Here is a 14,992-nt window from a genome sequence, read left to right as displayed (position 1 = left end):
TGAAGGGTGAGCTGTTTAGTGTAAAAAGCTCCAAGTTATTTTGAGAAGGCGGTAAGAGTGGTCCGAAATGGTTTTTTCTGTCCGGAAACCTGCGTCTTCCACAAAGTGTTAATCTGATGGTACCACTTGGTAGGTATGCCATCATGATGAAAGAAATCAGTAGTGTTTGTCACTGACTGACCAAAAGAAGATGGAGCAATTGCCGCTGGTAGTTGTTGTACTACCTGGGAGTAGCTGGCAGGGGTCATGTTCCATAAATAGTAGGGATCCTAACTGTCCTGATTTTGACTATTTCCGGGGAAGAAATAGGGACTAAATGGTTGATAAGGAGAAGGGGTGAATTCCGCTGTTGTGGCAGGAATTCGGGTATAGCCAGGGGCAGACCATTGGGTAGGAGCTGCTGCTGCTATCTGGGGTTCTCGAATGAGAATACCGCCACGGGGGGTGGGGAGTAAGGCTGGTGTGGCCTTTTTGCTCTTGCGAGGTGCATGGGCTTTTCCTTTACCTTTGTCTGGAGGTCGACGAGGATTCATGGCCTGCTAAGATAATCAGCAAGAAAATTGTCAGTGCCTTTTACATGGACAATTTCATATTGATATTGATTAATAGTGTTGGCCCAATTAATCCGTTGTGAGTTGGTTTCCTTAGTTTTAGTCTTTAAAAAATCGCGTACAGCTTGGTTGTCCGTACGAATAAGGAATTTTTCAGGAAGGAGGTAAATCCGAAACCGTTGGATTGCATTAACAATGGCTAGGATTTCCTTTTCATAAATAAGATAATTAATTTGAGCAGGGGTGAATTTGCCAGAATTGTATCCGCAAATTTGCTCATCAGAGGGGTTTTTAAGAGGTCGTGCTTTTAATACACAGCCCCAATGTTCATTGCTAGCATCGGTTTCAAGTATGAGGAGATCGCCAGCAAGAGGGAAATAAACAGTAGGGCAAGATTTGGTAATCTCAGCCTGAATGGATTGAACTGTCTGTGTGTCAGACTTGGTCCAGGTAAAAACAATGTCTTTGCGTAATTTAAGTAAAAGACTTTATTCTTTTGTAGATAGGTCTTTTATGTAATTACGCCCATAATTAAGGATTCCGAGAAACTGTTGTAGGTGTTGTTTATCACGGAGAACAGTAGGAAAATCCTTGATTTTGATAAGAATGTGATCCTGGAGTTGGAGTTCATGATCAGTTAAGATAAGACCCCAAAAATTCGATTTGAGGTTTTTCTAATTCGATTTTCTTGGGGGAAAGTATTATTCCATATTTGAGGAATAGGTTACCGACGATACGAAGGTGTTTCGTATGTTCCACCCACACACTGCAAGGTCACAAACTGATGATGCTCCTCCAATACCGAGATTTGAAGCGAAGAGCTCCAAAACACCCAAATCCGCTCCCCTGTGATCACTGAATCCAACCCAAGCCGCCTCAGGATCAGCTGCGCCTTTGACTGCATTGCCTTTGGCTTAGCAATTGCTACATTGTCTGCCTTATGCAGGTTAACTAAGGTCTTCAAGCGCCTAGTAGTTGGCTTATTTCCAAGGCCACGAGCATTCCAAAATAAGCAACTCATTGAGTCAGAAGCAAAGGCATCTCCAACGATCTCATCGACCTTGTGATACGCCTGGTAGGGCCCTCCTTGGCTGGTCTTCCCCTTATCCCTTTATTTTCTTCCTCTTGTACACATGTGCAACACTGAGGAATGAAACCCGAGCCGAAAGTCTCTTTCCCTTCCCAGTTGCTACTGGTTCTGCATTCTCCTCCCTAAGCCTCTCAAGGGTTTTGCGAATCCGCCCCTCTATAGCCGTGTTGAAGGATTTGAAGCTCTGTAGCAAAGCATCGCGGCTAAGGGGGCCTTCTACCACGGAATCCACATCGCCATCATCCTTGGCCAGCCCAACACCCAACAGGTCCTCAAAGAAATCAGCCGAACCATCATCAATTGACTGCGAACCTTCCTCAGAGATCGGCTCCAAAGGCTCCCTCTCACCCACCGCAACAATTCCCCTGTTGTGTTCCTGCCCTGCAGCCTCAAAGGGGACCAGCTCCCTGCCACCAATGGGCTGCATCTGCTCCCCAGCCGGCGAGCATTCACCGTCTTCCATAACCTGCTCCCCAACACTAATCACATTCACAACCTGCTGTGGGGAGTCCGCCCCCTCGTCCAGGTCACCCGAAGTGCCCTGCCTAGCCTGAGCTTCCTCTGTGGCTAAAACCGCAGTCTTCCTAGCCTCTTGGCTCGTCCCAACACGCCCCGACGACCGCTAGCGACCCCTCTATCGAGAGGCCTACACCCCTTGGGCAGCAGGGCTCCCACTCGCAACAGTGGCCCGCAAAGAGCCCTCCCCTGCCAGAATAAAAACCCCATTACCATCTTTGTTACCTAGAGCACCACCCGGTAAAGGCCCCGCGCCCCCCTGAACATTCTGGTCAGCGGCAGCCTCCATTCCTTGGGCCCCAGGCGGAGCAGCAGTATCAACAGCCCCGTGCGTCTCCTTGTTCGACCTGCAAACCTCCTTCTCGTGGCCCAGCTTCGAGCAAACACCACAGTACGACGGTCGTCTCTCATACACGACCTTCTGGTAAAACCCCTCAGAGCTACAACCTATCCAAATTTTCGATGGCAACATAGTCATGAGATCCATGTCGACGCAAAATCTGGCTTCAACCGTGCGGGTCACATTTGCCGTGGCTCCATCCACCTTCAAGAATTTTCCAATCGCACTAGCAATCGAGACTAAGAAATTCCCCTGATAAAAATTTACTGGAAGTCCCGGCAGGGTCACCCAAACAGGAGCAAACGGCAACTCCCAGCTAGAGATAAACTCAGGGGACCATTTCATAAAACGAAAGAGGAACCCCTGTATGAACACCTGCTCCTTGAGCCACACCTTGACGAAGTCTGCCTGAGACGAAAATCGTAAGAGAACATGCCTCCGGTCCAGCGGCGAAACCACCACTTCACCTTGCACGTACAGGCTCTTCTGGAGAAAAGACTTAATCATCAGAAGTGACGGTCTCCTATAGCTGCATTTTGTGATAAGGGAGGACGCAAAAGCTTGAGCCGAGAGGGCCACCTCCTCGCAGGTGAAAAAAACTGCAGGTTCACCATAAAAAGTCGAAGGCTTCTTAAGGGTAATGTCCACTTGAGAACCAACCGCAGCAGCAGGCGCGAGACTTCGAGAAGCCACCTCAGCAAACGAAGGCACGGTCCCTCCCGTGAAGTTCCCACACTGCAAAGGATCAGGAGGGTGCTCCTCCCGAGGAGGACCCACCATGGCTGAAGCACGATTGAAAGCTTCAAAACTCTACCGTGCGCCACCATAGCCTATCGTGCGCACCCCTCCGTACAAAAAGGTAACCTTCGATTGACACCTACAAAAGAACAATACCCAGAAATGGACTTGCGATCCGGAGAGCAGGCCCAATCCGCATCAGTGTATGCCTCTATCCATAGGTGATCATGTGGAGACAGGAGAATTCCTTTCCCTGGAGATGACTTCAAGTAGTGAAGAATACGAAGAACTGCCTCCATATGGGAAGAGTAGGGGTCATGCATAAACTGACTTACAGTACTCACAACAACAGTAATGTCTGGACGTGTGTGTGAGAGATAAATCAATTTTCCCACTAATCTTTGATATCGACCTTTATCAACAGGTTCACCCTCTTTTTCCTTGAGACGAACACTAGCATCCATAGGAGTATCTAAAGGGTGACACCCCATCAAACCAGTTTCAGCCAATAAGTCTAGGGCATACTTCCTTTGGGAGAGAAAAATGCTCTTAGAAGATCTGGCAACTTCAATCCCAAGAAAGTACCTTAGCTTTCCAAGATTCTTAATCTCAAACTCCTGTCCAAGAAAAGACTTCAAACGGTTGATCTCATCACCATCATTGCCTGTGACAACAATATCATCAACGTAGACTATAAGAACAGTAAGTTTTCCACCAACCCTCTTTATAAAAAGAGTGTGATCAGCATTACTCTGCTTATAGCCCACAAAAATCATGGCCTTATGAAACCGGCCAAGCCATGCTCTAGGTGACTGCTTCAGGCCATAAAGTGCACGCTTCAACTTACACACTTTGCCTTGGTTTTTATCACAAGAGAACCTTGGTGGAATGTCCATGTATACATCCTCATCAAGTTCTCCATTGAGAAAGACATTCTTCACATCCAGTTGTTGAAAATCCCATCCAAGATTGACTGCACAAGATAGCAAAACTCGGATAGTATTCAACTTTGCAACAGGGGCAAAGGTCTCCTGGTAATCAATCCCATATGTCCAAGTAAACCCTTTCGCCACGAGTCGTGCCTTATATCTATCCACAGTGCCATCCACCTTCTGTTTCACCACAAACACCCACTTGCATCCAATAGTCCTTTTCCCTGGTGGAAGAATCACAAGATCCCAAGTGTCATTTTTTTTAGGGCTTCCATTTCTTCCATCATTGTTGCCTTCCACTTTCCATCTGATAAAACTTCCTGCCAATTGTTAGAAATACGAACAGAAGAAAGGGAAGAAACAAAAGCATGAAAAGATGGAGAAAGGGAATCATAAGAAACAACATGGGATATAGGGTGCTTAGTGCAAGTCCTGACACCTTTGCAAACAGCAATAGGTAGATCAAGAAAAGAACTATTACTAGGTGGAGAAGTAGGATTTGGATCCAGGTTCGGCAACTGGATAGGTACTTGTACCGTAGTGGATTGAAGCTGCTTATGTTTCCTTGTATAAGTTTGCACATTAGAATCATTAATCTACTTCTGAAATTCACTAATGGTTTTTTGGACTGGAGTTTGCTGGACTGGAGTTACCTCCCCCTAAATAGGAATGTCAACTGTATCTGTAATGGTCTCCCCTTGTATTGGAACCTCTCCCCCTGAGGTAGAGGGAGGACTAGGAGTAGGAGGAACAGGAATAGACTCATTGTGAATATATGGAAGGGGGAGGGGTTCTATGGTCAGCACATCTTCACTAGCACTCTCCCTCTGAAGAGGTGGGGATGAATAATATGAGAGATTCTCATGAAACACAACATCCATACTGACCAGGGTACGACGAGCAGGAGGATAATAACACTTGTACCCCTTTTGGGTGGCAGAGTATCCTAAAAAAATGCAGCGGAGACCACGGGGCTCAAGTTTACTAGGGGATCTAGTATCCCTAGCATAACAAACACAGCCAAAAACCCTAGGGGGAACAATGAAAGTAGTAGAGCCGTGTTAGAGCTCAACAAGAGACTTGGAGTCAAGAACCCGGGAAGGCAGCCTATTAATTAAATAGGCTGTAGTAAGGACAACATCACTCCAATAAAATGAGGGAACATTGTGAGCAAACATAAGTGCTCTAGCCACCTCCAACTCCAAGAGATGGCGATTTTTTCTCTCAGCCATACCATTCTGGGCTGGAATATCAACACAACTGGTCTGATGTAAGATGCCATGGGCAACAAGGTATTTTTGGAACTGACCTTCCATATACTCTCTCCCATTGTCACTTCTCAAGATTTTGAGAGTGGCATTAAATTGAGTCTGAACCATTTTGTGAAAATGATGAAAACAGGAAAAAACTTCATTCTTTGTATGCATCAGGTAGACCCAAGTGGATCGAGAATAACAATATATGAATGTAACAAACCACCGATGACTAGAAAGAGATACTTTACGACTAGGACCCCATACATCAGAATGAACCAATTGAAATAAGGAAGAACATCTTTTATTACTAATAGGATAGTTTGAACGTGTCTGTTAGGCCAAGACACAAGCCTCACAAAAAAAATCTTCCTTATTACAATTGTTAACCACAGCTGGAAATAAATGGGATAAAGTTGCTAAAGGGGGGGCGTCTTAATCCAGAATGCCACTGGTGGAGTTCAGAAGAGAAAGAGGATGGCTGACATAATGTGGAAGGCAATGCCTGTGGAGGGAGCTGGCCATCATCAAGCAGGTACAATCCACCATGTACTTTACCCGATCCAATCGTCTTCCCCGAGTCCAGTTCCTAAAAAACACAATGAGTGGGAAAAAAAGTCTCTTTGCAATTCAAATCTTTGGTAAGACTACTAATAGAAAGAAGATTAGTAGTGAAATTTGGTATATGCAAAATGGAAGACAAGGTAGCAGAAGGGGAGCAACTTATGGATCCTTTCCCAGAAACAGATGAGAGGGAACCATCAACCACTTTCACCTTATCCTTGCTAGAAGTAGGGGAATAAGTATGGAAAAGGCTAGAGGAACCTATCATGTGGTCAGTGTCACCGGAGTCTATGATCCATGGAGTGGAGACAACCGATGCACAATGACCAGCAAAGAAAATACTTGAACGGGCAAAGTGGGAACCTGATGGAGAAGAGTAACTGGCTGGAAGAGATGTAGTAGAGGCAGCGGAAGACTGTAACATACGCCTGAAAGCCTGTAATTCCTCTTGGGAAAGACCATTGTTAGAAGTGGGGGCTGGAGCTATACTTTCAGTGTGATTAGCTTTGTTTTTAGTTTTAGCACGGCCACGTTTGGCCTCAAAATCTGCAGGCTTCCCATGTAATTTCTAGCAAGTAGCCTTAGTGTGATAAAGTTTATTGCAGTGCTCACACTTAACAGGTTCCTTGGTGGAAGTAGTAGCAGTGGGGGAAGCATCAGTAGGAGCAACAGGGGCAGAACCAGCCTGTAGGGCAGACCTATCAACAGGAGACTGATGAAGCATGGCAGCTCGACGAGATTCCTCAGTATGAACCAAGGCAAAAGATTGCTCCAGGGTAGGGAAGGGAACCCTACTAAGAACTTGCTGACGAATGTGATCATACTCAATGTTCAGACCTGCCAGAAAGTCATAGACCTGAATTTTGTCCACATGTTTCTTGTATGCTGCAATATCTGTAGGAGTGGAAGGCTGAAAAGCAGAGTAGTGATCCAGTTGCTGCCAAAGACCTTTAAGGGCAGCATAGTATTTAGAGACAGGTAGCTCCTTAATGTAGTCCTAGATAGGTAGGAGACCTACTAGGAACCAGATAACAGGATCAATAGCAAAAGGGGTTGCTGGTTCGAATGGACAGCACTAGGATTTAGGTTAATTCTAGGGTTTAGGATGGGAATTTGGGAATGGGTCTTATATGGCTTTAATATGCAGGTCTAGGGTGCTTTTATGGCATATAAATAATAGGATTTGGGAAGGTTTTAAAATTCTGCAATTCTGGACAGATTGTGTTGCAGGTTTTGGGTTTTAATGGAGTGAAGGAATGTAAGGGATAGAGTGGGAGTTATGAGTTGGGTTTGGGATCGAGTGTAGGGAGAAGGGTGGGGAATGTATGCTGGAAGTTTGATTTGAAACTGATGGACAGATTTGAAGTTGTGAAGGAGTCCTAGTTAAGGTAGGAGTTGCAGGTTTAATGGAGGTTAAACCCTTGATGGATGGAGGGGGGTGTGGATTAGGTTTAATGAAGGGGAATGGCTGGCCAGATTAGAAGAAGAAGGTTTGAAATCAAATTGCAGATTCAAACTTACTGGATTGCAGAGAACAATGGCAACAGCTTGATAACTTGAAGAAACCTCCTGATCTTCACGATGCAAGGAGTCGCAAGAGTCCACCCACCCTGTCCACCTTGAGATCCACAAGGATATACACTCACAAAGAGCAGCAGCAATGGCAGCAAGCATAAAGCTAATTTTTATAATCAAAATTCGTGTTCAATGCTGGCCTCCCCGTACAAACTTATATAGAAGACTCAAAAATAGACTTAGACACTAAAAAGGAAAGGCCTAACCCTATCCCTAACCTATTAGGTAACTTAAATTGACTAGGAAACTGAAATACTAAAGGAAATAGACTCAAAACATGGCTGGACTTATAGAGTCCTAATCCAGCCCAACTTACATCACATGACCACTTAATCAAGTCACATGATCACTTAAATTGAACCAATTGGATGCAACCAATTTGAACCGGTTCAATTAAAAACATAAAAATAAACTAAGTATTGGGCTAATCCCGTATGCAACCTATATACCCCTAGTTTAGGCTCATTAAAGTGGCCTATTACATAGAAAACACTTGGGATCAAAGGCCCAACATATATATATCTCAACCCTAGACTTATTCCTAATAAAACAAGCCCTATTCGTCCTCGAATTTTGTAGTGATGAGGGGGAATTGACATGTGATCAGCAACTTTGACCATCCCCAAACAGAGTTCCGGTGAAGCAGGAACATTGGGGATAAAATCTCCAAGGCGTGGAGCTTTCTCTTTGAAGAACCATGGTGGCATAACAAACTCTATGTGTTCGTTTTCTGACTCAGCAGCAACTGTGAATGTCCTGTCCATAGAGTCTTCAGTGTTAGCAACCTACGCATCTAATACTTGAGACACAAGTGCCACCTCTTCAAAAACAGCATCTTGAATGCCAATAATTTCTTGTGGAGTGTTCCACCTCTTCATCTTTTGCTGTTTCATCTTTTTCTACTTTGGTTTCTTCGACATTGACCACTTTAGTAGAGTCTTTTACATGTCGACTATCCATCTTTGAAGCTATAGGGGCTGTCTCTTTCTTTTCATCACAGTTCACTGCCACTTCAGCTCTATCGTTAACTTGTGCTCTCGCAACTTCCTTTGGTAATGGGAATTTGTATTTAGCCGCTGTTTTAATACTGGTGAAGTTAGATTTCCCACACTCTTCAACTTGCAAACGGAATCTCATTGATGGAGGCTTCAAGTTGTCTTCAGATTTGAAGGCCTTTTGGTGGTGATGTTGTCGATGGGAATTTAAGTTACCTTGTTGTAGAGCTCTGAACGTTCGTGGGAAATATTTCTTACTCAGATCTTCTTTCATCTCTGCCCATGTAACAGGTTCTCTATCACGGTAGTCAGGATAATCCATTTGGGTTCTCCACTAATTATGTGCTGGTCCCACTAGCTTGGGATGTGCTAGTCTCATTTTCCTATGCTTAGGCAAATCATACCAATTAAAATAATCATCTAAAGCAGCTAACCAATCACCAAATACCTGTGGATCTGGTCTGCCATCAAAGTCTCTCAACTTATATGCCTTTGGAGGTCTATGGCGTCTCCTGTAGTCTCTGTATCCTCTATTCCTATCTTCACTATGATCTCTGGACTTTTCTCTGTCTTCTCTGTATTGATCTCTCCTTGGGGCTCTTTGTACTACCGAATTGACTTGATATCTGTCCTTTTCTAGGGGAATTTTGCTGTCCCTATGAGGGGTAGTCCTCTTCTCTTCCAATCGTGTCACCTTTTCATTAAACTTCTGTAGCATCTCCATTATAGCAGCCATAGGATCAGGTGGAGGGGGCAAAACTGAATTGCCATGTACATCCATGGCTTTGATACCAATTAATGTAGTCCTAGATAGGTAGGAGACCTACTAGGAGCCAGATAACAGGATCAATAGCAAAAGGGGTTGCTGGTTCGAATGGACAGCACTAGGATTTAGGTTAATTCTAGGGTTTAGTATGGGAGTTTAGGAATGGGTCTTATATGGCTTTAATATGCAGGTCTAGGGTGCTTTTATGGCATATAAATAATAGGATTTGGGAAGGTTTTAAAATTCTGCAATTTTGGACAGAATTGTGTTTCAGGTTTTGGGTTTTAATGGAGTGAAGGAATGGAAGGGATAGAGTGGGAGTTATGAGCTGGGTTTTGGATCGAGTGTAGGGAGAAGTGTGGGGAATGTATGCTGGAAGTTTGGTTTGAAATTGATGGACAGATTTGAAGTTGTGAAGGAGTCCTAGTTAAGGTAGGAGTTGCAGGTTTAATGGAGGTTAGACCCTTGATGGATGGAAAGGGGTGTGGATTAGGTCTAATGAAGGGGAATGGCTGGACAGATTAGAAGAAGAAGGGTTGAAATCAAATTGCAGATTCAAACTTACTGGATTGCAGAGAACAGTGGCAGCAGTTTGATAACTTGAAGAAACCTCCTGATCTTCACGATGCAAGGAGTCGCAGGAGTCCACCCACCCTATCCACCTTGAGATCCACTAGGATATACACTCACAAAGAGCAGCAGCAATGGTAGCAAGCATAAAACTAATTTTTATTAATCAAAATTCGTGTTCAATGCTGGCTTCCCGTACAAACTTATATAGAAGACTAAAAAATAGACTTAGACACTAAAAAGGAAAGGCCGAACCCTGTCCCTAACCTATTAGGTAACTTAAATTGACTAGGAAACTGAAATACTAAAGGAAATAGACTCAAAACATGGCTGGACTTATAGAGTCCTAATCCAGCCCAACTTACATCACATGACCACTTAGGTTGTCACATGACCACTTAACCAAGTCACATGATCACTTAAATTGAACTAATTGGATACAACCAATTTGAATCGGTTCAATTAAAAACATAAAAATAAACTAAGTATTGGGCTAATCCCGTATGCAACCTATATACCCCTAGTTTAGGCTCATTAAAGTGGCCTATTACATAGAAAACCCTTGGGATCAAAGGCCCAACATATATATATCCCAACCCTAGAGTTATTCCTAATAAAACAAACCCTATTTGGTGATGAATCTGCATCACTCCTTCTGTGTAGTGTCATGAATTTTCTTTCGAATTTCATACACTTGAGCATCGTTCCTTACCTGTCCATAGGTCTCCTTGGCAGCACTCCATATGTGATGGGCAGTGTCCAATAACAAATAATTGCTGGAGAGGTCAGGCTGCATAGAGTGTGTCAAATATGCCATAACCATAGCATCATTAGACATCCATCGAGTAAGAAGAGGACCAGGTTCAGAGGGTGCAGCAGCAGTGCCAAGGAGATGCCTAGTAAGGCCACGGCCAGCAATATTTAAGTAAGTAGAACGGGACCACATCAGATAATTTGTCCCATCAAGCTTAATGGCTGAAGCATAAGGAAGATATTCAGGCCTGTTATGTCCTTCAACATCAGAAGTAGCAGAGGTAATATCAGATCCATCCATAGCAGCTATATATCATAAACAATGCATCAGCCGAGAGCCAAAACAGGCAGCAAAACCTGATCGATATAGGCAGAAATCGATCCAAGGATGTGGAAGGCTGGAATCTGAAAAACCTTCAATAAAAGGGAGCACCAACAGTGTCGATTGATCCTTGAAGTAGTGTGAATAAGATCTCCAAAGATCAGCTAAGCAGAGAAGAGGAGAAACAAAAGTCGATAATTGTCAGGGTTTTATAAAACCCTGAAGAGAGATCGACAATTGGTATGGGCTGCAAACAACTTGAAAAACTGTGATAGATGCTGTCCAATACTGCTATGGTGGATCTCCAATAGGGAAAATGAGCTTCCAATAAGAAAAAAAGCTCGATCTTCAAGGAGGAGAGAATTCCAAAAAATCGGAGAGACATAGGCAGCAGCTATCGAATTGAGATAGAATTAAATCATCTATTGAAGAGGTGAGATTGAGGGCAGCATCTAGATCGTGTGATCACCTCATTAGTGCTGCCCTAGTAATGGAAGAGAACCAAGGAAAAAAAAGAAGAGAAAAGGAGATCGAGTGGAAGAGGGTGGAAAGAAAAAAAAAACGATGGAGGGGATGGGGTTTTGAAAACCTAGATCAGAGAAGTTGGCTCTGATGCCATGCTAACAAAACAGAAAATTGGGAGAATGCTTGAATGATCAATATGATCAAGCAAGCCATATATTAATAGCATTAAGAATTACACCCTAATGACCAAAACACCCCTAGCTTAGCCGACTTAGCTAGGGAATACATAAAACATATAATAAAACCCCAAAAGACCAGAATACCCCCACCATATTCTGGTGTACATTATTCAACAAAACTATATATTTAAAATTATCAATTTGAGGTATCTCCTTATGATCAATTTTTACCAGCCCACTTTCAGTCCTATTTTTACTAAATTTATTTTCCATATATTTTGTTTTAAGATAAATTGGATAAAAACCGAATATATGGGATGTAGCTTTAGTAAAATTAAAAAAGGTGCCCATGCTATATAGAAGCGTAACTTGTCAAATGTAATGCCGGAACTCTTTGCCCCTTATCGCTGTAGCAGGACCTGCTTGATAAAATTACTGAGCCATACAAAAAGCTGGCTTAGCCTGATCAAGTATTACATATTTCATGTCGGAATTGAAATCTTCACAATTACTGGTTTAGTTATTTGTGATGAACATTCAGAACTTTCTTATACTTTTTGAAAAGGCTTCTTATATCTGATGTGTGTGAGTAAATATTTTCATTGCTGCAGTATGGAGTTTCTTTCAAGATCTGCTTTTGGTGATGTCCCCCTTGTTGCTTTTGGTGGATCAGATGGTGTTATCAGAGTTCTTTCAATGATAACATGGAAGGTTAGCGCGCCTGTTATGTTAATTTTTTGTTTTCACTGTCACCTTGTTTGTATAGTGCATTGTGATGAAATTTGTTCTTTGGCAGCTTGTCCGAAGGTACACCGGTGGTCACAAAGGTTCGATATATTGCGTGATGACATTCATGGCTTCTTCTGGTGAGGTAAATTTTGTTTAGTATTTTTGTATAACCAAACCATTTTCACAGTGAAAAAACAATTAAGATTCTACATGTAAGCAAGGTTTAAAGTATCGGTATTGGGTATCGTATTGGTTGGGCGATTTTAAGAGACGTATCGTATTGTATTGGAGATACGTATTGATCGGTGCAGAAACGCATGAAAATGATCAACATACACATGGAAATACACTTTTGGAAACAAAAAACAATATAAACAAGCAATTTTTGTCATATATCATGCATATATACTAAGAATTGTGAATAATCAATAACCAGACAAGTGCGGCACTTTGAAATTGTTATAAAAGATTAAAAGATGAGATTTCTTACATGTAGAGTCGCTCTATTGCCATGAAGAATGTCGGGGTGGATCAAAGTCATGTCTATAAGGGTCTTCAAGAATAGGAGCGACTAGGATGATGTTGTGTACTGACCAAACATAAGCTCAATACTAAGCCCAGTCGAAATACTGATGGTAGTGACTCCCACCCACTCATAGTAGAATTGTGTGTACTGCTCTGGAGTGACTAATGTCGTGAAAGCATTAGGTTGTGGTTGTGCTTGTGCCTCTCTGTATCCATAGCTTCCATACCCTATAGAAGCCCCATGTCCATAGCCCGAAGAACCTGATGCATAACGCCTATGGCCTGATGAAGCACCAACATGATCAGAACTAATGCTAAGTGACTCCATGCCACTAATAAGCACATCACTATCATATGGATTGTGGGAACGCTTGCCAGCCTTGCCCTTCCGGCTGTAAGTCTTATGGCGAGCACCATGATGAGTGTCTTGGGTAGCATCTGTGTATCCTGCCTCACATGTGAATTGAATCCCAGCATAATATTGTAAAGCCTCATGGCCACCACCACCAGCACCACCACTATCTCTAGCACCACCACTTGTCATCCTCTTCGACATTAGGATAAAGATCGTGGTGCGGGGGGGTTTTTCATCACCATCCATTGTCGAATGTGTTTGTGTGTTGCCATCACCTACCTGTCGGTATCCTCTCCATGCTCTATTGGATCTCATCGCAGTAGGTGATGGGGGGGGGGGGTGGGGGGGGTGGGGGGGTGGTTTGTTGTTTTTGGTGGGGGGTGTTTTTGTTTTCCACGCCACCACCATCACCATCACCATCACCATCACCATCACCATCACCATCACCATCGCGCCTTCATCCTCATCATCAACATCTTGTTGAGTTCCTCCATATGGATGACCTGACCTCGTCCTCTCCTAATTAAACCTTCTTCAGGGTTACTTTGTCATCCTCTTCGACATTAGGATAAAGATCTTCTGATGGTGCTTGTGTTTCATCTGACCATCGCCATTAAACTTCTAACCACGGATCCTCACAAGCAGACCTTCCACTCGACCTAACCTGCAGCCTTCATCTCAACAACTAAACCCTAATTTCCTCTCTTCTCCATTACACCCCAACAACCCTAAACCTGCCTAGACCTAACCAGCCATCCAAATCATCCCATACTTCAGCCGAACCCTATTCCCTACCTCTGTGACACTCGGCCAGAAGCTCTTGGCCTGATTCCCTCTAGAAACCCTAGACCCCTTTATCCTCTTTAGTCCTAAAACCCAAAACCCTAACCTAATATTCTGAATTTCTATTTCTTATTTAAACCTAGTTAGATCCTATACTAATAGACTCCTAAAAACCTGCAGACCATTATCCAATAAACCCTAACTCAACCTCCCATTCCTAACCCTAACTTCTGCCCTAGTAACCCTAATCTGTCCATTCGGCCAGCCCTAAGACGAACCTGGTCCTACGTGAGATTTATTTCACCTAGGCTACATTATAGGTGGTTGATGTTGATTGGGTTGACATCTACATCATCCCTTTCTCTTTTCAACTCTAAATATTTAAGCTTCAGCTTCATATTGTAATGGACATACACTAGCTTCTCCAACTTTGAATAACTGAGACGATTCCGGGGTTTGGTGTGCATCAACCCAAATGTACTCCAGTTACGTTCGCAGCCACTAGAGGATGCCGTCAGGGATAACACTTGAATTGCAATTCGAGTCAAGTGTGGAGCACTAGTACCCCCATAATTGAGCCACCAATCAGTTGCACAATAATAAATGAAATATTAAAAGACAAAACCTTACAACAAATTTTAAATGACATAATAAATTAGGTAAACCTAACTTACCTGGGCGTTGTGTGCCCCTAGCATGGATAGCCATTCTATCAGCAAAACCACGAGTGGCCTCTAGAAAATACTTAACCTAGAGAGGTATTAAAAATTAAAATATTAGTTCACCAATCACCACTGAAACTGTTATTTGACATATTCTTGGTTTCAATCAATTATACAACTAATTTATTACTAACCTCTTCCATGGCAAGTGTTGCCTTGGCCACATCTGGCTCCATTCTGTTCACAACATTCCTTAGGGCACGCAATAAATCCGGTCTACACCCTATATCATTGGTGTATTGAATATCCGGATTCAAATAATATGCTGC

At 43.1% G+C, this 14,992-nt stretch overlaps 1 protein-coding gene across 1 annotated transcript in view; it reads left to right on the top strand.

Moving 5' to 3' along the window:
- Positions 1-14,992, top strand: part of LOC122659984 — a 192,985-nt gene that overhangs the window by 13,304 nt on the left and 164,689 nt on the right. The window contains exons 5-6 of the mRNA XM_043855148.1: positions 12,221-12,320; positions 12,406-12,480. Coding sequence (XP_043711083.1) covers positions 12,221-12,320; positions 12,406-12,480 — 175 coding nt within the window. The remainder of the gene's footprint in view (positions 1-12,220; positions 12,321-12,405; positions 12,481-14,992) is intronic.

This window comes from Telopea speciosissima, chromosome 4 (genome assembly GCF_018873765.1).
Source record: "Telopea speciosissima isolate NSW1024214 ecotype Mountain lineage chromosome 4, Tspe_v1, whole genome shotgun sequence".
Lineage (NCBI taxonomy): Eukaryota > Viridiplantae > Streptophyta > Magnoliopsida > Proteales > Proteaceae > Telopea > Telopea speciosissima.
The sequence above is the reverse complement of the archived record's forward strand: the minus strand, read 5'-3'. Positions and strand labels throughout refer to the sequence as shown.